Consider the following 24,287-nt stretch of genomic DNA (forward strand, 5'->3'; position numbering starts at 1 on the left):
TAGCAGCCCAAGCCACTTCTGCTTATCATCCCCAATGCAATTAAACTACGAACTCCTTAGTATAGGGGTCTGAAACCTACAGCCCACGGGCTGAATTTGAAAAGACTGGATCTGGCCAATGGCAGCTCAGGGAATAGGCAACACTCCAGCCAGACCAGCAAAGGAGGTTTCTCCATGGCCCTACTACCTACCTGTTTTAATGTATTCCCTCTTCAGCATCTGCTACTCACCAGAGGGATGCAGAAATTTGGGCCCTGGGAATCCCTGGGGACTCATTACTGCTGAGTCATAATCAGTGGCCCATGGTGGAAAAAGTTTGCCATCCCCTACCTTAGTAAATTTTGATTTCTTCCATATGAAATGCTTCCAAAACTTCCATAAGTTTAATTCTCTTTGAGCCTTCTCTACTCTGCTAAATTAATGCACACTAACTCCATACTCTCTCTCCAGTTTTCAAACAATATACAGGACCACTGATGCCATAATAAATTCTGAAAATCATTTCTTGCAATGCTATTGTGTTGTCTTTCTCTGTTCCTCCATAGTGTACATTCAATTTTATTTCCCCCATAGACCTGCTAGGTGCAGCACTATTCCTCACTGTGAACAAGCGCTCACAATGCGAACAAGTATTACATGGATAAAAAATGTGCACAAGGCCTTATTCCTGGTGGGAGGAGAGAAACAGCCTGCACTATGCACAACAAGCTCAAACAACTTGAATTGGCAAGCGGACAAAAGGAAGCCTGAAGACTTTCTCAGAGGCATCTGTATTTTTCACAGGGTCTTTTTATCTTTAATCATAGCAGAGATTAGTTCATCATAACTTGATACTATATTCTGTGACTCACTCACTCTTAAAAGTGCCCCGTGAATTTTACTAGAGACCTCTTGTACATTTCGTAACCTATTCCACTCCATGGGACCTGAAGTGCATAAAGTCATTAGGTATAATAAGTCTAAGCTACATGAGAGGGAGGATGCAGTGAATTAAAGATGCATCTCCAGTGAGGTCCTTTGTAAAGTAAGAAATGATGAGGTCACAGTGACATCAACTTTTTTGCTCTCTAAGCGGATTTTTTAAAATTCTCTTTACTTGCTAATGGGGATATCTCCTACCTATTAAGCTCTGTGACCCATGTCTGAAGAAAAAGTAACTAAGCAATCAATTTGGAATGCATAATGACTATGCATTCCAACTCTGTATGCACTGTCTATTTGCCTTGATATCCACACATGAACCTAGTTTTTCTTTGCTTGAAATCTATTTATTCACTTGTTTTCTTTTCCAGTGCTGGTAGGGTAGAGAAAACTATACCTTTGTTTTAGACAGCACATCAAGAAATGCAATAATAATATTTTCTTGTATAGCTAGCAGCTTTGGTTCAGTACAAGCTGACCAAATTTGAAGGAAAAGAAAAGGATTCACATAAATCAGAAGATTTTACAGAAACATCACAAATTGTTCACAGTTTAACATTACTGCTGTCAGGCAAAACATATAAAATTCTCTTTTTCATCTCTGGATTTGACTTACAAAGTGAAAAGAGTGAGCAGTAAAATCCCCAAGATTAAATGTGTGTGATGGATAAGAGAACAAAGTGTTTTCTTTATGTCTCTAATATGAACCTACGACCACTGGCATATCAATCAAAATCTACTACACATTATTCTTCACTCAAAACACTCCTAAATATTGCAGGCTATCAGCCCTATTGAACAGTTCTGCAGTTACATTAATAAATTTTCTAATGATGCTTTTATTGCCTGTTCCATCTATCAGTAACATTTATTCCTTCTGAAAAACTTTGAATCTAAGAGACATGTGGAATAAAGGAAACCTGTAGAGTGGAATGAAATATTGAAAAGAAAATTAAGATTAACCTTAATTAAACGTCTTAAATGAAGCAAATGGCTTAATGGATGGATAATGAGATACAGAGTCTTTTGTCTATAGATTATCTGTTCAAATGTAGTCTGTAGTAACCAAGTAGAATAGCTGTCTGGTGATCCTCACAAAATGAATTGCTGTTGGACTGCAGGGACACATATATATATTAGGGATGTGCAAAGCTTCGGTCTGTGATTCAATTCAGAGAAGATTTAGCCCAGTTTGGAGGCTGAATCACTGAATCTGAATCAAATCGGGAAAAGAAAAAAACCCTCTGAATTGATTTGGAGCCTCCAAATTGATTTGGAAAAGATTTGGAAAAGATTCGGAGATTCAGAAGGCAGTCTTTCAGGGGACCAGAAACTGAGAACCAGAAACGTCTGTTCACCAGAGCACCCCGAGGGATGACGAGGTCGAACGGTCACAAACTCCTGCAAGACCGTTTCAGGCTGGACATAAGGAAGAATTTCTTTACTGTCCGAGCCCCCAAGGTCTGGAACGGTCTGCCAGCGGAGGTGGTTCAAGCACCTACATTCAACACCTTCAAGAGTAAATTGGATGCTTATCTTGCTGGGATCCTATAACCCCAGCTGACTTCCTGCCCTTTGGGCAGGGGGCTGGACTCGATGATCTCCCGAGGTCCCTTCCAGCCCTAATGTCTATGAAGTCTATGAGAAGAGGGAGGGAGAGCAGGAGGGGAAAGACTGACATCTCTGGCCAGTGACAGTGATCATTCCCTGAGTCCCCTTCCAGTCATAGTGGTCTGGAGAAGGGATGTAGAAACAGCATATAAGCCTCTGTTTGCAGGCTTTGTGTGCCTTTTGTGAGCTGTTTGTACCTGAGGAACAGTGTCTGAAAGGTACTGGACTGCCTTGGCTTCCTACCTAGTCAGTCTCCTGCTAGTTTCTGTTCTTGGAAAGGATTGGATATAGCTTACTAAATAGAACCCCTCTACTTACCCCTAAACAATCCATTTCTTTCAATTTATGTTTGTTCTTGTTCCCCCACCCACACACACACTTTTTAAAAAGAAAGCTGTGTTTTCCCTGGCTTGTTAATCAATGTGCAGAGAAGCACATACATTATACACACTCACACACATACATCATAGAAGAAAAAGTCAGATATTATTAAACACAACACATAGGAGGCTGATGAAGTGAACTTTATAGGCCTGGCTGTGAAAAGTGGTTTGTAATTTGTTTCCTCTCAGGATCAGGCCTGAGAGACTGGGGACAGTGTTTTCTTGTGAGAAATGTGCCCCCACAGGTAGTTGGGTATTCTTGTCTTTGAGAGATTCTGGTGTGTAGTTTGTGGGGCTACTGGAGATCGTTGGCAGGTTTTGTATTTTGGGCTGTAGAAAGTTGGCTTCTGGTAATGAGGTTAGCAGGGTTCGATGCTTGTTTGCACTTACAAACCTCTTTTCACAGACAGGTCTATGGACTTCACTTCATCAGTCTCCTAGGTGTCGCAGGGCACTAAGGTGCCTGCTCCTTTAAGGGCTGAAACCGCCTAGGGAAATAGCCCTAGTAGTCACTCAGGAACCCCACATCTGCAAGTTACCAGGGCAGCAAGAATGAGGGAATTAGCTCGCACCTGCAGGCGGTCAGCTGACTGGAAGAGGCAGGGCCTGGGGCATATATAAACCCTGGGGCTGGGACAGAAAGGGGGTTCTTTGCCAGCAGCCAAGGGGGAAGGAGCTCTCCTAGAAGAAGCTATGTGAAGAGGCTTGATGGCCCATCTCCTGCATCTGGTAAGATCAAGGGACTTCAGGAGTTCACCACACCCTGGCCTACAAGGCATGTTGTGCTGGTGGAAGGGTGATTCATTTAAAGGGACAGAGCATACCCTGAGCTGCTTGCATTGTTATAGCCCAGGGGCTCATATTTTGATTTTTGTTTGTAAGCCGGAGGATCGGGTTGAGGCCACTGGGGAAGGAGGAGGCCTCACTGAGGCGCCCACTACAGTGTAGAGACCTCAGCACCAGTGTGGGTGCAGTATCTGGGGTATACAGACCCCAGCACCAAGGGGTGCAGAGAGAGAGACGCAGGGCTGCAGAGAGCCCAGCGATGACCAGAGTCCAAATGAAACTAAGGCCTCAGAGGAACACTGTGCAAATGCCATCTGTGAGGCTTGGGGTGTGGTAAAGGGGTGGTTTGGAGTCAAGCATCTAGCCCATAAGGCTGAGGGTTTCCTAAGATATCTGTTTTGGAGAGTGACCCAAAAGGGGTCCGAGAACCCACAGGGTTCAGTGGGGTCCATCAGGATGTGTCCAAACAAACTTGAGGGCAGCCTCCCTATTTATAATAGTTACACCAAGACATGGCAGGAGAGGAAGAGGGTGCCCTTTGGGCAGGATTGGCACAGTCAGGGAGCCCTAGGGGTATCACAGCCCTAGGGGTATCACAGGTTTGATACTTCAGTGATTCCCAATTACAGTCTACAGCCCAATCTTCCAAAACTGAATCACTCCGAATCAGCGCCGAATCTTCCGAGGCCAATTCAGCCGAATAGATTCAGAACAGTGATCCGAATCTCCGAAGCGAATCACTGTTTTCTCTGAATGCTTCCCTGTTCACACAGACCTGACATATATATATCCCACCTGGTCCATATGGTAATATGAATCTACCGCAAACACGACCATTTTACTGGGCTCCTTTGTTGCCAGCAGAGAAAATCAAGGACTTTCTGGGCATGGGAACTGAGCAACTTTTCAGTTTTGGAGGTGACCCTTCAAAGGCCTTATAGCAGGGCAGTGTAACAGTATATGGCTGGACTTATTATCTGTGCTTTAATGAACAGATAAAACAGAAGATGCCAAATCAATTTTATGGTGATAAAATTTGATAAAATGATACCAAAGGCCAGCTCTTTTTTGACCTAGTAGATACCTAAGTAGACATAGGCACTTAAGTATGATCCTATTTTACCCTGCTTATTCTCTGTAAAACAGTTAATGCAAAAGGTGGATGAATTGTCCTTGTGCTCTCAGCTTTTTGTGACTTAGTCTTAATGCTTAGATGACACTGTGTTACAAAAGTAAGCATGTTAATATTTTTTTCAGGGAACCGAGTAGGATGGAACAGGATCATACTTTGGTGCCGAATTGATGGAATAGGATCTGTCTGGGTGGTCACTTGCAGCTCCCATTGATGGTGTGTGTAAGTATAAATAGGCAAAATTTGCCTAGCATTCTCAAATATATATGTATCATACTATAAACTGGTTTGACAGTAGTCTTTACAGTACTGCAAAGAAAGAATTTTTTCTTTTCTTGCAACAAACCCTACATTCATGATAAAAAACAAAACATGGATTTATCTTTTCTGTGGAAAAATGTCTATCTTAAAATATCTACAGTTGACTGAAATATGATGAGGCAAATTCTACAATCATTTGCATAGGGGAAATTTGAAATAACTGAAGACAACACAGTAACCCAAGATTTACTCTAAGAGAATAAGCAGAATTTGACTCAACTGTTTTAACATTTGTTTTCTCACCACCCAGATGAAGGTCAAATTGTTTATTTTAATAAACTAATGAGCTTTTCCATGCCATGAGTCTCATTTTCAGATTTCCAGAGACACAGATGCACTAAAGAGCCTTACGTGAGCTTCATAGACCTATGCTTGTTAATCTGTTATTCCTGTCCTTCTGTCTTCAGGGAACACCACAAGGAAGCTACAAAGCACATATCTAGAGAAGGATATTAGCTGGTATTTTGGAATGACAGCAACGTATTAGCTGATTAGTTCTCATGGGAGGTAATGTCAGCATAGTACGGTATAATAAAACTCATACAGAATTTGGACATAAAGCATATGTAGTACTGTTTAAACTACGGTTAACTCTGGCAGGTGCTCAGGAATATTTGACTGGTTGTGCAATCCCATCATGACAACAACTTATGTAAACAGAGGATTTCTCTTCTGCATGTGGAAACTCTTTTGTCACTGGAATCCACTGTGATAGAGGCAAGGTTTCAAAACTCTGCTAAACTACAGAGATCTAAAGGCTGACATTCCCCTTTCACTTGGCTAGAGATGTAAGAGCTAAAGGATGCCTAACTGGCTTAGACAAGCAAGCTTCTTTGTGTAGATGTGATATCTTTTATTAGACCAACTGAGTAGTTGGAACAAAGTTCTTTGCAAGCTTTCAGGTACAAACACCCTTCTTCAGGCATTGGGAGACTCTGCTGTTGTTTTGAGATCACCAAGAGTCTCCCAATGCCAGAAGATGGGTGCTTGTGCCTAAAAGCTTGCAAAGAACTTTGTTCCAACTACTCAGTTGGTCTAATAAATTATATCACACAAACCTTGCCTGCCTATGTCCTTAGACCAACACACCTACAACCAAAACCCCTGTAACTGGAATAGATACACCCCTGGAGTAGATGGCTACTACTATGGGACTGTGATCAAATCTAGCTGCAGAAGTAAGCGTTTGCCTATCACTGACAACAGGATACAATTGTTTTTACCATTCCTGCATTTAAGTGTGTCACTTTTACAATGGGTAAAAAATTGCTTTGTTTTCTTAATTTAGAAATATTGTTACTTTTAGTTAGAGGTGGCCCTGCACCAAAGGCTGGATCTCACAATGAACTTCACACCGCTGCAATGAATCTAACCAAGATCTGAGTACTCTTTAGTTTAGAAATTCAGTGTCCATATAACCCAGCCCGTCACAATGATAAAGGTGAGCTGATAATTCATACCCAAATCTAAAAATAGAATGTGAAGCCTTGATAATTACCTTCAAAAGCCTGGGCATCCTTTTTGATTCTTTTGTCCTTCCTTTATTTTTGATTGCTAGTTTTAATCAGTGAAGCAAAGCTAGGAAAAGGTAGAAATCTAAGACTAATTAACGATTTAAGAAACATGATAGAAAACTTCATATCAAAACTCCAGTGATAAATAACAGTTTCAGAGTTCAGGGTTAAGAAATATGTGAATTAATTTCATGACAGAGGTCCAGGTTCACACTGAATCCTTTAAACAACATCCAGCAAGCTCCCTTGTCTGGGTCAATAAACTGATAATGTAAGCAGCAGCAAACTATTTCCAGAAAAAGAAAATAAACTAATATGTGAGGAAGTGTACCCTGTACCATGGTAATATCCTGCCAAATAGAAAAAATATGAATAAATCATTGCATTCTCTTTACCCAAACAAAACTATATTTAGGGAGAGCAGTATTCTAACTCTGTTAAAACTTCTTAAATAAATAGCTATAAAAATAATCCTTTGCACTTCTATAGCACCTTCCATCTAACAGTTTCAAAGTGCTTTCCAAACACCAATGAAGCAGGCAGGGCAGTAAGATTTCCTTGATGTTACAAAGGGAAAATTTATGATTAAAGAGGTTAAAAAATACTTGACCTTACAGAAAATCCATACTTGACCTTGGAACAGAATTCATATAATCAAATTTCCAGTCTCATGCTTTATCCATCAAACATGCCAACCTGTGTGTTTAAAAGTTTTTCAGGAGCAGAGTCTGCTTTTCAGATGAGCAGAATTGGAAAAGAAGGAGGCTGGAGGACAGAAACCAGGTGTTAGAAAGTCATCTGACTGACTACTATAACTGGATTTTATTCGTCTTAAACTTTTGGGGGCACAAACCTCATTCTAATAATGGGAAGCTTTGGGTAGGCAGCCTCTGTGTGCTAGATCCTCTGATCCAGATTTCTGGACCAGAGATTTAGAGCCACCGTACTCCCCTTGACCTTGAGACCACTTGTATAAATGGACTTAGGTGTTTTAAATGTGCACGTATTCCACCCTGTTTATGTCTTGAAAATGTATGAATGCATCTATTTTTGCAACATACCATCATCTTGCCCTTAAGGCTGCATCACAAACTAAATGAATTGAGGTCTGTGAAACCTCTCAGGTTTTAAAGTAGAAGGCACACCCACTTGCTGTCTTTTACCCCCTTGTGGTTGTTTTATCTGCCAAGACTGCCATTCATGTGACAGCCTTTGCCTTGCATTAGAAGGAAGACAAGAGTCTGATCAAGGGTGTAGGCCAGCTCTACACACAGACTGGTGCTATCTGCAGGCATTATCAAGGTGTGAATCAGCCAGAGCTAGAGGTGATAAGACACACAGAGTTTTTCACAGCTCTTTTGTTTGTGTATCTTTGTGAGAACTGTAGGATACCTGTACAAATGAGAAATAGGCTGGTTATTTTGATACCTTTGGAATGAATTCATAGGAAAAGATAGAGAAAGGGAGACATAGAGGTGGTTTCAGATGAGAGGCAGATGTGCAAGCCAGCTCTAATTTATACTGCTAGTACCACATGTGGAATGGTCTTTACCACTCATGAGTGTAGACAGAGTGCTCTGAGAGCGGCTTGTTTTCTAGAAATGACAAGCATGTGCTTTGTATATTTTTAATGTAGACATGGGAATACTCTGTTAGACTTCCTTGTGTTATACATAGGCCGATAAGGTTCTTTGGGTGAATCTGTTATCTTTTATTAGACCAATTTAAACAGTTGGAAAAATGTAAGTTGGTTTAATAAAAGATACCAGATTTACCTAAAGACCGTTGTCTGCCTATGTCCTTAGACCAACACGGCTACAACCTACACCCTTGTATTATACATAACTCTGTTGGTCTACATTACCGAGTCTATAGGCAGACTCTGCAGATACAGTGAAACTGGAAAACTATTGCGCAGATATGTTCTTTGTGATGACAATTTAGCTTTGAACGATGTACGGTTGCACGCAGGAATGTAACCTCAATTTATGTAAATGGTGGGTGGGTTTAGCAGTGCCTGTAAAGCAGAGGCCAGCACCTAAAGCAAAAATACCACAGCACAGGTCTGTGTCAAGAGGCAACTGCAGACTCCTCTTCTGCTTGGTGAGCTAGAAAAGTGGACTGAGCTGTCCAAAGAGGCTAGAGATCTTCCAAAGAGCCGCCAGAAGAAAAGGCTTGTCTCTCAATCTTCTTCAGGAGAAGGGTGGCAGTAAAAATACTGGTAGGCCATCCCAGTAGGAATGCTTGTGGTAGCAGAGCAAGCCAAGTCAATGCTACTCCAAACCAAAGCAGGCATACACTTCGGGGTCCTGTTTTTCTTTAAAATCTGATATGGAGCCTATGTCCCTCCTACCGAACCTATGAGAAAATTCTGGTTTTATTTACAAGGCTACATTTCCACTTTAAAACCTGAGAGGTTTAACAGGTTTAATTCATTTAAAGAGATACATGCAGGAAACCCTTGCCATTTGTGGGGGATACGTTCTTGTATCCCCCACGAATGGCAAAATCCGCAAATAAGGCACTGCGTTCATGACTGCAATGCCCCCGGTGGCTGGGGAGGGGAAAGCACCACTGCTCTGGTGCTGGCAGTGATGGGAGCCCAGTGGCAGCAAGCGCAGAGCTCCCAAGGAGCTCCTTTAAGTGTATTTAAGATGTGGGTTCAGCACTCACAAATATTTGAAACAGTGAATGCTGAACCCGCGAATAGTGAGGGTTTACTGCCTTTAAAGTACGTGCTATTCAACTGTCTCAGATGTGTTTCTAGGAGAACGTAAAACCTTCCCTGACTGCCCTTAAAGCTATTAGCTTTTGGTTTCTGCTGCCCATTCTTTGTTTCCACATCTACCCCTTAAGACCAAAACTTTAAGAGGTTTCTTGTTTTGCTTTGTTTCGAAATAGTAACATTTGGTCTTGTGCCATAATTTTAAATAGATGTGAAAACTTTGTAAAAAAATATAGAGATGGGTTATTTTTTGATAAACTGGATGATCTGACTCCTGGCTTGTGTATTTGCCTTTGAAATAGAAGCAGGTCAGACAAAAGTTATCATGGCGTTAGAAGGTATTGTTTAAAAAAGTGGTGTTTCATTTAGGTCAGAGGTTCCCAAACTTTTTCTTACTGTGTACCCCCTTCCAGATTTACCAGCTGCCCATGTACCCCTACCAACACAGGTTTGACATTTTAACCCTTTAAATGCCAAGTAGTATACTAATGAAAATTAAAGTCGCCATTACACAATTTCTCCTGTGTACCCCCCAGAGATATCTTGCATGCCCACAGTTAGGGACCCCGATTTAGGTAATGGTTTAGAACTTTTAAATTTAACAAGAAGCTTTTTTTTTTTGACAGAATCACCAGTTTCAGCTGTTCCCCAAGCTTTTTCATTTTTTTCAGACAACGTTGATATGATCTAGCTGTGTATCCAGAACCATCAAAAGGAGAAATGTGTGACAAGAGGAACAAATGTTACAGCAACACCGACATCTATAAACAGAAATGCTGCTAATTAATGGCTCATCCATCAATTCTGTATATGTTTATGCAAGAATAACACAACAGGGTGTTTTCCTCTTGTGGAATAGAAATTGGTATAAATAGAAGCAGTACCAACCAGAGGGTATTTTAGTTGAAGTTTCTTGATACAAGACACCACTACAGCCATGTATAATAGGAAGACTGTTTTCTACCTATTCAGTTCTGGAGTTGGTGTATCCTGAAGGAGATCACGCCAATGATTCTTCACTTGCCTAACCTTCAAAACACCTTGTCAGATCAATTCGGACCATTCTCAGAAAATCGTGAGTCATCTGTCAAAGAGTCAGGCAGCCCCACAGGATGTCTTTCACAAGTGGGATTGCCAGAAATAGACCAGAACAAGTGGGAGAATTTCTTCCAAAGGGTGCTGTAGCTCAACTTCCCTGACAGAAATTGTTCTCATCCTGTAGAGAGCAGAACTGATGTATGCTTTTCTTTCAACTCCCTTGATACATGATAGTTCCGAGAAAAGTGGGGAAAAAGCAGTATTCATAACAGTACCAGCTTGGGATAGGCCAGTCTTGTATTCACAGGAGATGACTCTCTCAGTAGAGGCCTCCATAGCCCGACCTGCCCTAGTCTCATCAGGTATCAATTACTTCCTATGTCCGAATGTAGTTTCACTCCACCTGACAGCCTGGATAACATTTACTGAGAGAAGCTGTTCAGCTGAAGTTCAGAGCATTCTGTCCCAAAGCAGGACCTGTCACCAGACTGACTTAAAAACTAAATGGAAGAAGTGTTCAATTTGGCTCTTACATCACTAGTTGTGTCCCTTGACAATCCATGCCTATCCCCTAGCTCTCTGCCAGTTCCATAAGAGTCCACCAAGCAACAATATCTGCACAGTAGGAGTGTGCAAAACAGGCCCTGTTCGATTTGGATTCAGCCCGAATCTGGGACAGTGATTCGATTTGGCCGAATCTAAATCTGAAGATTTGATGCCAATTCATAGAATCAGTGATTCAGACATAGACATAGCTTTAGAAGTATTTCCTACATACCTTGAGGTAGCAGGCATGGCTCATGATTGCTGTGATGCTGGGGCAGATGCAGCATCCCACAGGAGCGTCTGGGGGGGGGCACATGCTGGGCAGCAAACCCAGAAGTGGACTGGAAGTACTTCTGGTTCACTTCCGGGTTCACCAGGGAGTATGCAGGGGGGCTCCCTGTCACCCTCTTGGCTCAGCAATCAGCCGTGGTGGGACCGTGTGCCCCCCCAGACCCAGGAGGCACCAGTTGCTGAGCTAGGGGGGCGCAGGGGGCACGCTTCCCAGTAGACTCGGAAGTGGACCAGAAGTGCTTCTGGTCCTCTTCTTGGTCTGCTGCTGAGCATGGTGGGGAGCCCCCTGCACTTCTGTGGGACGCTCCATGCATCACAGCATTCATGAGCCCCTGCTACCTAGAGGTATGTAGAAAACATTTAAAGCTGTGCCTATGTCCAAATCACTGACTCTTTCCAAATCTCTCCAAATCAATTTGGAGGGGTCCAACTCAATTCAGAGAGATTAAAGAGACCTCTGATTCTATTCAGATTTGGAGAGTCGGCCATCAAATCAGGCCAAATCGCCACCAAATTGGATCAGGGACCGAAGCTTCACACAGCCCTCCCATCCAGGATGGTACTATACTGTGCTGCCCTTAGCACTCTACAGTGCTCAATTCCTGAGTCATACCTTTCCCCTATTCAGGAGAACCTGTCGTCTTTGCACCTCAGCGTAGAATGAATGGGGTCGATGAGTCACACATTTAAGCCCTTAACTAGCCACCCACCAATTAAGACCATTTTACTATTGACCATTTCATCAGCTCAGAAGGCAGGGGAGTCTCAGGTTATCAGGGTCGATCACTCCTACTTGTATTTCAAGAGGACAAGGTAAAGCTCATCCCGAATTCCTGCCCAAGTTGTTCCAAATTTGGTATGAACCAACACACTGATTTCCCAGCTCTCCTCCCCAAAGTCACATTCAAAATCAAGAGAAGGTAATATTCATACACCTACACGCACTGTCTTTTTGCTCTGACAAGATACACATGCATCCTTACTACTATTTGTAGCCTTTCCAGCTGATAAAAGCTCTAGCAATACACTCTCCGAGACAATCTCAGTGGTCCTGCAACTGTATAAAGGCATGCTGTAGATTAGCCTGGTTAGAACAATCACTTTGCTGTCTCTTAGCTCATTTCCCCAGAGTCCAGTTCTGAAGTCTGTAGGGCTGATGCAGTCTCCACACCGAGCGTCCATGTGCAGGCCTCCAGGGAGCCACTACTGAGTCTTAATTCTACGGGATTCTGTACTGGCAAAGACACTGCGGGAAGTTTGGCCTGCTCCACTCTTTATCTCCTTGGAGGGGGACAATTTTGAAGATACGAGCTCAGATTTCTGCCTTTAATGAACACTGCTGGCTAACGTAATTCAACCTTGCTTCTATGGGACATATGCCCACGAAGACTAGAATCTGTATGGATAATGCATCTTAGAGAACCACAAGTAATTATTCTTTTTTTTTACATGCATTTTTGCATGAAAATGGCTATTTATGTATCAGAAACTTGCAAAAACACGATCTCATTTCTTCATTCTTTTAATATAAAAGAGGATAGATTTCACTTGAAAACGGTCCAATTTCCACTTTGGTATTTGTTCTTTTTTGAGAAAAAAACTGCATGCCAAGCAAGCTCTTCTGTGAAAATGAGCCTATTCTCAAGTTCATAAGGAAACATGAAAAGCCTTGGATTCTACATCTATATCTATTTATTATTTTCTGTGAAGCTCACAAACACTGAGGAGATTAATCTTCAGCACCCCTGGGATAAAAGGAAACCCTCCATTTAGCTCTATTCAGAGATAAACATCTAATAAATAGACAGGTGAAGTGAACTTACCAAGGTCAAAGAGGAGTCTGTGGCAGAGAAAAACTCCGACCCCTAGCATTCTCAGACCTATTTATATACATTAGAGTTATTTACTGCCTTGAACCCAAAGATCACTCTCTCTCTGATGTACCATATCTAATTTATACAAAGAAGTGCATGCAATTCACTTCAAGTATCTTACTGACAATTTGTGAACCATAACTAATTGTGATCTTACAGCCGACTTTTTGCCTTCTTCTTCTGTACTGATTATTGTACCAGCCAACAGAAAAGCCAAAAGGAAGCCTGAAACATTCTTTGCCTAACTGATCTGTAATCAGGGAAGTCTCTCTGTACAGTTCGTGCACAGCCACAGGATAAAGCAGAAAAATACTTGCCCTGGATTCCCAGGTGATGAGAACAAACCAAAGGCTTGCAGAGTCCTAGTTTCAGACATGAGTGTTTGACCATTCCTTACTGACATCAAAGGCTATTTCTCCTCTCAAATAAAAGTATTTGTATTTTAAATGACAAACCATTAGCCTACAGGATTGTGTGCGGCCTCTAATGAATTTAGGCTTAAGTAGCGAATAGCGCTCTCAAACTTCAGAGTAGTTCATGAATTCTGGAACCTTTCATTGAACTGATCTTCCGGACATAAATTTCACCCCTCATTACTTAAAGAGCCCATGCTCCTTATTCTACATTGCTATCTTAATGTACCTGAATATTCGTTGTAATTTCTCTCTCAGGTATTTTACAAAATGCATGTACTATAATTGAGGAGAATTTTATCTGCACCCTACTATAAAAATTACTTGCTCCGTCTGTCTGTAAGCTCTGTATACAGAAGTCCCTCAAGGAGGTTGTCTCTGCTATAAGGGTGAGAATCTTGACAAGACTTAACATCATTTACCAATAAAGATGCATGCTCTGGCTGTATCTTATTACTTATTCCACTGACATGACCACTATGCAACATTTAAAGTTCATTAGCGGCAATATTTATTCAGGAGCCAGGTATATTGATATTGTTATAAGAACTCTGTTTTATATATCCCAGAACAATAATTAAGTTTGCAAAAAAACCCACATATGTGGCCAATGGTCAATAGATCAAAAGTGTTTATTACAGAGAAGTTACTTTTATGACTACTCAAATATTAATTTGAACAGGCTGCACACAGTAAAACTAACTTACCATGGTGTCAGGGAATATGAGACCCATGTTGCATAACCATACTGGAGATTTCCTAGTAGGTTTCTTCATTTGTTACAAAATATGTAGCTGGATTGTGTCAAAAATTTTCTGCAGACGTCCACATTCAGAGGTATGTTCTGTTTAACATTCATGGCACAATATGGTAGCTATTGTGGCATTAACCACAGGAAATGGGCTTGATCCCAGAATCCAGTGAGCAGTCACTATTCCCAGATGATCACTTTTGAAATGGTAGCAACTATACTTGCATTCATTACATACATATCACTAGTAATTTATAGTAAGTTTTCTGCCACATCGTAACATTTTTCATATTTGATCTTGCATCCATTGTTAATATCAAATGTGGTATGACTGTGTCCCACACTGAGTGGGGAAGGACTTTTCCCCACTGCCCATGACACAGCATGATCCCGGGGAGTGGGATAAGCCAGGAACCACTTGCTGCTACCTCAAGCCCACAGTGTGATTTTCCCTGCCCAGTGAGCTCCATAGGGCCGGCAGAGCAGGGAACGTGCACAAAGATAATGGACATCCGCCACAATAAAGTAGCAGAGGCTATTAGGACCTTTTGTTGCGCCACTGATTTTCCTGTCACGAGACACAATAAAAGGCAAGGACATCTATTTGGTCAGCATCTGTGCTCCTAAAAAGTTTTAAGGTGGTGCAAATGAAATGTCAGACTACATCAGTTTCCACCTGAAGATTTTGAAGCCTCTGCTTAAGTGTGCTTTTGTTACTTAGGCGCATAGATGCATTTTGGTCCATTCTCTTCTTCTTGCAAGGAGGCATCTTATAATAATTATCCGATCGCTACCCTCCCCCTTTTTTTTTTAAAGCAAAAAGTGTCTCATTATCTAGAGGGCTGGAAACTAATGTGCATTTCAATATCTAATTTAATGTAAAGGCAGAAATAACCACAGTAGACTTTTTCTGACCAAAGCCATGCAAGTTTTAATTTTAGTGGGACTGTCCTTGTTAAATATTTTTAAAAATTGAGATTTTGGGGCACCTGCATAACTGGGCTGAAACCCACTTCATCCTCATGGGAACACAAATATCCTTTTTATGTGTTCAATATTATTACCATCATCTGGATAAAGTAAAACAAAAGGAACAAAACATACTCTGCAGTATGGGCAAAGGAAATTGCCACAAGAAACAAGAACGATATTTGCCTTTTAAAAGAGGGGTCAAATAGAGGGGCAGGCAAACCCCAGCACAAGTACCAGAGTGTGGCATGCAAAGGCATTTTGCCTGGCACGTGTGCCTCAGGGTGGAAAATTTAGAAGAGGCCAGAGCTGTGCTGTCCCTTGTGGCTCCCCTATCACCCACCCCCTGTACACCAACATCTTCCAAGTTGAGGTTGTGGGTGTTTTGGCACTCTGCCCAAAAATGCTCCTTCCCTTGGCCTAGTACCTTCTGAAAATGTGCACTGACAAAACAGCTTGCTACTGTTTTGGGCTATAAAATGCAAAATCATTTACAATCATTACTTAGACACATTTGTCATGTCCTTAAAATGTTAAAAATGTGCTTATTGTCCCCTTTCAAATGGCAGAAAGGACAATGAATGTAACAACTGAAAGAGTTTTAAGAAGAAGCAAGAAGATACTAACGTGATGGTACTAGAAACAGAACATCTTAGATTGTAATGGAGGAAAACATGGAGAAGGTGAAAGGAAACACGCAAAACTGAATTATTTAATCACTGGTTATTAGCATTCTTAACTAACAATGATAACGCAAAATACTCATTACATATGTTAGATATACGTGTGTGTGAGTGTCTATTTATCTATCACTAGCGAGTATTTGTGTATGTCACAAGCAAACAATAAAAAAGCCACCCATACCTGATATACCTTCATGATATCAACAGTCCTCTCCCCATTCTGGTCTGTGGGTCCCTGGTTCTGCAGTAGATTTCTCACGGTCTCTTCCATCCTGAAGTATGAAAACATGTAAAAGATGAAAAATCACTGCATATAGTAGAGAGATATATTCAGTGTTTAGGATCCGATAAGGGACAAAATTCATTGCTTTACTGGTTATTACCAAACTGATATTTATTGGAAATTCTCGCCTGCATGATGTTCTCAAGCACAGATATTGGCGCAGACGTCATGCATCCCTAGTGAATCTAGTACAATAGGACAGTTGGTCATCAAATAACATTTCTAATATTATATATATTACAGGGTCACCAAAATAAAACTTCTTATAAAACATTTCTCCTGTGTGCATGCTCAGGTACATTAAAATGAAACTTCAAAACCAGAGTTCAGAGAACCTGCCCATTACATGCTGTAAGTGTATCAGTGATCTGCCTCCCCAGAACGTATGCCCTCCCCGCTCAGCAGGTGAGACTCGATGTGGCAGGGCAGAGCAGGGCAGGGAAGCTTGGTGCCACCGAGGCACCAAGGCACCTTGCCCACCTGGCAGCAGCGGGGGGTGGCAGCACAGAGCTGTGCCCCCCACTGCTGCTGAGTGGATGCAGGGTGCCTTGCCATGGCAGTGAAAGGCTTGTGGCCATGGCACCAAGCTTCCCTGCTCTGCCCTGCTGCACTGGGTCCTGCCTGCTGTGTCATGGAAGCTCCAGGGAGAGGGCAGCAGGGCAGGGAGCCTGAGCCCACAGCTGGCAGACCACATCTGCCCCGCCACGGACTCTGCTTTGGCCGTGCTGCGGCTCTATGCTCTGCTGTGACATAACGGCCATCACCTCCCATGGGTGGCTTGGGGGGCAGGGGGCTGCAGACCTGGGTCCCTGGTCCCACAGCCATGGCAGCTGGGGGCCTCCTCTGGCAGGGCTGAAGGGTGTGGGGGGCTGCGGGTGGGGAGTCAGGGCACTGGCAGGACTGGGGGGCTGTGGATGGGGAGTGAAGGGCACGAGCAGGGCCACAGGGCTGTGGGTGGGTAGTGAGGGGAACCAGGGGCCTGTGGTTGGGGAGTGAGGGGCACCAGTAGTGCTGGGGGGCTGTGGCTTGGGAATGAGATGCAATGGCATGGGCAGAGCACCTGCTGATTAGGGCTGCTCAGCCCCACAAAGCAGTGGGGTGGGGGACAGCCACAGCTGGACACATGTCCTGTTAAGCAAAGAAGTCAAAGAGAACTCTGATTTTCCATGATAAAAAGCCCAAAATCAAATGCCAAAATTTATAGGTTTTTAGAATTCTTTTTATTGTAATGATTGAGACATTGATAGGCTTCCAAACTCCCTTAAAATTGTAAACATATCAATAAAATATTGTGTTCAACTGATACCTACACATATAGTGGTGTTTCACTTTAATCATGGAAAAATGTGGAGTTTGGGGTTTTTAATCAGAGAAGTTCCATTTTTATCAGATAATTTACGATTTTTAAACACAGCAAACCAGGATCCCTGGTGATCTTTAAGGAGTTTGAAAATGCAGAACAGGCTCCCTAGCTTTGCAGAAAACATCAAAAGCTTGGTAAAAGGGCTAAAAGAGGGGATAAAGGAAAAGGGAAACTGGGCTATATTTCATTTTAATGCACAACAGAATTGATGAATTTGCTGGTTTCCCACCATTTTGCCTTCAGTTAGGTGGTTTGTATTGTAACTTTGACTGATATGAAAACCTGGAAGTAAGGTGAGCTAGCACTGAAAAGCCAACAATTAGAGGAAAAAACACTAAGTGCGGAAAAAGGAACAAACCAGCCTGGACACCCTTGAAGCTTGTGAAGTTTGCATATAAAGTAAAGCCATCTCAACTCCCTCAGGAACTGAGAACTGAAGATGAGCTGTGCCTAGAGGAATTCTGCCTTCTCACGCCAGATGTAGGACACACAGTTTTGTGAGTGAACTCTCCTAACAAATTCGGAGTGTAGGGAACAGTACAAAGACTGGCAGCATCGCCAGACGTGTCCTTGATCTGTTCTCCCCTGAAGGACTGACCAGCAAGGAAGGTCTAAGACTGTAAGCCTGTAAGACAGGGGAGGTCTAAGACAGTCTAAAACTGTAATTTTATTAGAGTTTAGTCACTTCAATATTGACATTAAACGAAGAAACTTAATATTGTTGGGCTGAAAGTACATCATAAATGGAGTTGATCTGTAGCCTATCAGTAATCGCAACCCACGTAAAAGCTGATGGTTATGGTTAGGCTTCGGTGACGCATAGGGGAGACATGGGGGGGCATGTGCCCCCCACCCTGAGACTGGCCCTTGCTGGCCGGGGAGCAAGGGGTGAAGGCTGGTGACCCCTCTGAGATTGCGGGCGTGCCGAGAGAAGTGCTGGTGGCACTTCCAGATCTGGAACTTTCAGCCACTGGGGGACCGCCCCCAGTTGGTGATCGGCCACTGACTGGTGCCCCTCCAGTATCAGGAGGCACCAGTTACCTATGTGTTTATGGACCTACTTATATTGCAGTTTCCATGATCACCATGGAAAAATGGCATTTCCTGTGATTCTGCACAGAATTGCCTGGAAAAAATAAAAGCTTACTAGAATGCAAAGAAAGCATGACAATCCCTGCAGCCAACAAGCACATGGTTTGAGAGAGCACTACTGAGAGGCAGAGCTAGTGACAGAGACTCGGAGAAGGTGCCAGTCAGGAAAGCAAAAGGGTTTTGACACCATCTTTTAAGAAGCCAGATGCAATGCTGCAGCAATGCAGCAGTCTGAAGATGAGTGAAAAGAAATCCAAGAAACCTAAATACATTTCAGCTTAGGATCATATAAGGCAGTTCCCTATAGGAAGCTTGCACGCAGATGGTGGTAAATTTTGTTCGCTGTGCAACAATGCGACTCTGGATATGTCAAAGAAAAACAGCATTGATCCGTATTTAGAGGCTGAATTGCATATAAAGAAAAAGGCTGCTGCAGAGGCTGAAGGTCAGAGCAAGAAACAAACAACTATGTCCTTGATCATTAAAAGCACCACTGAAAGAAGTCTGGCAAGAAGAGAGGCTACATTTACACTACTGGGGGCATTCATGACCGCCAACATTCCTCTGGAGAAAACTGATGAACCTAAATTAAGGGACTACTTGGACAAACACGTGACAAATGCTGGCACTTTCCCCTGTGCAAGAAAGCTTCGCCAAGATTATCTACTAGAAGTAATTGCTTCACATGTTCAGTCTTCAAAATCTGCATTTGCAGATTATGAATCAATCTCCATTGTAGCAGATGAAGCAAAAGACGCCCACGTTAACTATGTTCTGCACATTTTATTTGTAACCGGGAACTGGACAGACTGTGACCTGCCTGTTTTTCAAACAGCTGGTTTGCCTCACCTCTGTCAAATTTTTCTACCGTGGCACAAGCTGTGGTGAAGGCTGTTATAAACTACAGCTTAGAATTGAACAAGACCTACAATGTGGATGTGCAAAGCTTTCTCTGATGTGCGCCATGGAATGATGCCCAACACAATTTACATTACCTGCAATGTACACATCCTTTCTTTAATAAGTGACATCTGGCGCACACATTTTCCTGATATGGACAGCTACATTCCCCCTTTTAAAAAAGCATTCAAACATTGTCCAGGCCATAAGCTTTGATACAGGGAGACCCTCGCCAATCAAAGCAGGGATCTACATGTGACCGTGTCACTTCTACCAGAGCCCATGCTTACAAGGTGCAATTTGTGGTTTGACACAGTTCATTACCATGCAAAGAATATGAAGCACTACCCTCAATTTGTATTCAAGGAGCTTGAAATCACGCCTGATACACAATGCATACTTAGTCTAAGTGATCTCTTAAGACAAAGTGACATTGAAGATCAAATTTAAGTTTGTGGCTAAAAATGCAATCCGGTTCATGGAGCTTCTAATGTGGTTTGAAAGTCAGCAGGCTTTGATCCACCAAGCACCCTACAAGCTAGTGGATTTGATAAGCTGGGTCAAAGTCATGGCATCACAACAACTTTCAAACTGTGACCATGAAACCAGCAGAGACAAGAACTGTTCTAGGCAATAGCTGCAAAGCTGAATCAGTACTACACGTACAATCAGTCACCGTTTAAACAACTGGCTGCCTTCTTTTTTAGTGCCGTTCACATTTTTTACATCAATCAGATGCTTTTTCTGAATTTCAACCCTCAGTCATTGAAATCAATCTCTGGATGGCAGAAAGAACATAACAAGGAATGTGCTGCTTATATTAACTTTATCAAAGAGTGGCAGATGTTTTTGACTGTGACTGTGTTTTGGGCATCTGTTTTTGAGTGATCTCCACATCTCTACAACTTGGCAAAATGCTGCCGTACCATTCCAGCCAATTCAGTGGATGCAGAATGGACAAGAGTTCACACCGCAGAGACAGAGGATGTCAGCTACAACTGCTGGTGGATGCTGCATGCCAGCATTTAACAACTAACATGAATTGTTTCCATCAAGGTTAGCAGTATTTAGTATTACTAATTTTTTTTGTAGAACTTTTTGTATGATGATTAGTTATAATTCATATTGTGTATAAATGTATATTCGTAATATATTTCAATTTAGATTTAAATTTAATACTAAGGTTTATGATAATACAGTAATTTATTTGATATTTCTGCAGATTTTGCTATTTAGTTATGATGTGGTTTTTGCCTCTAGGCCAATCAGCAGCAATGAGTGGAGACAACAGGCCCCTCAGCCAATCAGTGGCAGGGGAGGGGGGCTCACTGTGAAAAGACTGCAAAATCAGCTCCATGAGTCTCAAGCAGCCTGTGAAAATCCCTTTGTCTTGTTGCAATTTATATAGGTTCCAAGTTATGGTAGTCACTCTTTATTCAGGCTAAGTGGACGTAGTAATTAAGCATAAGACAATGAAAGCATTAGGCTACATTCAAGGCTAATCAGAAAGTAAGTCATTTCAATGAAGAGGATTCCCTGAACTGATGGCAAATGCTGGGCATAAAACAGAGTGAGTGTGTGTCTGTGTGTGTGCGCGCGCGCGCGTGTAGATACGCACATGCATATGCACACGTGTCAGAAGAAGCAAGCAAAGAGCACAGAGACCCTTGGGATACAGAAATGGCTACAAGGGTAAGTTTAGAGCACCTACTTTATTTAATGTGTTAGGTTTACTTAAGACGCTTGTAAAACTTTATGGATCGACTCCAGAGTTTGGAGTGGTCCCAGTGCATATTCCTGAGACTTTTACCTTTTATCTGCAGAGTTTCATATGCACACTTACACCCTCATTAAAACAAACTTTCACCTCCCAATAAGCAACCACTTGATGTTTTACTTCCTTTCCTATTTTCAGCAGTGTCTGGCTGCAACCAGAATTCTCTCCCGAAGCCTCCGGTCTCGCAAAGACCCTGTTAGAGATGGGTAGGTAGCTCTGTTAGTCTGAAGTCAGGCAGAAGGCAAGGGAGAGGTGCACCTTATAGTCTAACTGAATCAGAGATGCATAAGCAGATACCTTCTGATTAAAAGACCCTGTTAGGGAGGGAAGCAGGCTGCTTTTTGAATTTGCAAGCAAAGGGAGTTTGGGGGTCTACCTTGGGGGGTCTTCCAGAGGAGACTGGACAGGCACCTAGCTGGGGTTGTCTGACCCCAGTGCTCTTTCCTGCCCAGGGCAGGGGGGTCGGACTTGATGACCTACTGAGGTCCCTCCCAACCCTAGCTTCTATGAATCTATGAAAAACACATGCCTGCTGTTGTTTGTCGCTAATGCATTTAGGGAAGCATCACTCTGTGTCTCATTTAGCATAAGAAAACACAATTGTGCCAGAGAAACACATACCTCCTATCTTCACTTTCTCCTCCTAAAGGAACAGCTGTGCTAGATCCCAAACACTGGCTAACCACTCAGGCCAAGGGACAATAGTCTTGTCTTTATATAACCTTTGCGTAGCTGATAGTCATTCTAATCTTTCAATCTGGTCAGAATTTATAGTACACGTTAATCTAGTGACAACCTTCCTGTTTACTGAGCTTTCTTCTTTCAAGTCAGCAACATCCTACTTCCTTTGCTGACACTGTGAGGCATTCATCCTAGTCATATCCCCACTGACATTTTGCTTATTTTTATTATATTTTATTTCAGTTGATGTCCATGTTTTGGGGTTTTTCGGACTGCTCACAGAATAGTTGGACCATCTGTTGACCAAATGTGAATAAAAATAAGCCAGCTCTAATCTCTAGTGCAGACAGTGCTGCAGTTATTCAGTAGCAGATTTCTGCTCAAAGGCTGACCTTAATCAGATCATTTTTACTCATGAGGCCAAATCCTTTGGTTCCTAAGAGAATCCATAAGAGAAGACAGCAAATGGGTTTTTCTTTCCTAAAATGGGCACTCCTAATTTCTGAAGTTAATAATAAAGACAGGTCTTCTTTTCGTTTATATATCAATGAATTTATAATCCGTTGAAAAACCTTTGCAAATGAATAAACAGGCAAGTCAGGAAACAAGATAAAGGACAGATCTCACTCTCAGTGAAGTAAACTGGAGTTTCTTATTGAGACTTCAGTGTCTCTGTATCAGACACAATAATATGTAAGTGCAAATGAACAAACAAATTAAACCACTTCAAACAATAAAATATAAAGAGTGCTTCAACTCACATAGTTGTTTTTTATGAGACTAGAGTTCATCTTAATGTATATCTTCTTTGCATAGACAATTTGGTTTATCCCTTTTGGATTGCATCTTTATTAAAACAAAAACAGAAATCCATCTTGCCTAACAGCTTTGTCATGACTAACCGTAACCTTAGTCTACACTGATCCTTGTGGAATATAATTAGAACCTTCTTCTAGCAAGACTACAGTTTCCACTTACCAAATAAAATTGCAGAGACAGATTCTCCCAAGTGACAAATAGAGCTGTTTTAACTACAGGTTAAAAACACTGTTTGGGGTTACTTATTTTTTCTGTATTTTACAGAAATTTGTCAACGAAATTTGGATCCTATGTAATTCTGAGTCACTACATACAATAAAATTTACTTTAGATTCTCAAAGCACCTAAGATCCCTTATATAAGGTGTCAGGGGAAAAGCACAACAATAATATGAATGTGATTCTGTCAAAGATGCTTATATTCTACTTGTCAAAAATGCTTACACTCTACTGTCCTGCAAAGTTTATCCAGCCCTGCTGTTGTGGTTTAGAAGTTGCTTTTGTTAACTGTCCTTTTTCATTTGAAACCTGGTCTTCCATTTTCAGGAGAGATTGCTTAATCAAATATTCTATATTGTTATAATTTAATCTTGTTCCTCAAACACTAGGACTGATTGCTGATTTAACGGTGGCTTTAATACAAGCTCGTTGTTTTATTATAATCTGCACAATTAAAGGATACACCAGTAAAATGTATGTGCTTTTTAAAGATTGCCAGGACATCTCTAGATCCAGCTTCAGTCACAGCCTTGTTCTGCTTGGATTCAGCTCTCAAGTTAAGCCTCCACTTGGGTAAGAGCAGGAAAAATTTGGAACCAGTGTGACAACCAAGAAAGAAACAGCTTTACGGTCTTGGTCCACTACACAACAGGGTAGATATGCACTTTACAGACTAACTAAATAGGATAGATAAAGAGAGCATACACTTCCATGAACCCCAGTTCATGATGTATCTGAACTGGGGCAGGGCTGGGGCTGTGCTCTGCATCCCAGGCTGTAGTGGGGATGGCACGTGCTGGCACTGGAGCAAGGGTAAGGAACTGGGAGGGGTACAGGGAGGCAGAGGCTACGTGGGGAAGGAGCTGGGGGAAGGGATGAAGGGGCTTGAAGCTGCAGAGGGGGAAGAAGCAGTGCAGGGGGGAGACAGTGGAGGGCAGCAAGGGCCCAAGGCTGTGGAGTGGAAGAGGCAGGGGTGCAGAGGCAGCAGCTGCAGCTCTGGCCCTGCCCCGGGCTTGAGATCAGAGCTGGAGCTACAGTGGCTGCTTGGGCCCCATCCCCTCCCTGCACCTTGTCCTCCAGTTCAAGACAAGGGGCTTTCCACCCTCATGTTAAATGAGGGGGAAAAGCCCTTATCTTAGAATCTAGTCAATATTTTTCTAGTTCCCACAGATGAAAAGGAACTGACCGGCATGGGC

General features: G+C 42.3%; 1 protein-coding gene and 1 long non-coding RNA gene across 9 annotated transcripts in view; one reads left to right on the top strand and one right to left on the bottom strand.

Moving 5' to 3' along the window:
- NCKAP5 (NCK associated protein 5) overlaps positions 1-24,287 on the bottom strand; it is a 685,167-nt gene that overhangs the window by 200,762 nt on the left and 460,118 nt on the right. For all 8 annotated transcript variants that reach the window (XM_019553971.1, XM_019553966.1, XM_019553969.1 and 5 more), the window contains one exon: positions 16,140-16,230. In XM_019553971.1, coding sequence (XP_019409516.1) covers positions 16,140-16,230 — 91 coding nt within the window. The remainder of the gene's footprint in view (positions 1-16,139; positions 16,231-24,287) is intronic.
- The window catches only part of LOC109322775, a 1,712-nt gene continuing 1,249 nt past the window's right edge, over positions 23,825-24,287 (top strand). Inside the window, exon 1 of the long non-coding RNA XR_002104483.1 lies at positions 23,825-23,904. This is a non-coding gene — a long non-coding RNA (uncharacterized LOC109322775). The remainder of the gene's footprint in view (positions 23,905-24,287) is intronic.

The sequence above is a fragment of the Crocodylus porosus genome, unplaced genomic scaffold (genome assembly GCF_001723895.1).
Source record: "Crocodylus porosus isolate Cpor-Errol unplaced genomic scaffold, CroPor_comp1, whole genome shotgun sequence".
NCBI classification, from domain to species: Eukaryota; Metazoa; Chordata; order Crocodylia; family Crocodylidae; genus Crocodylus; species Crocodylus porosus.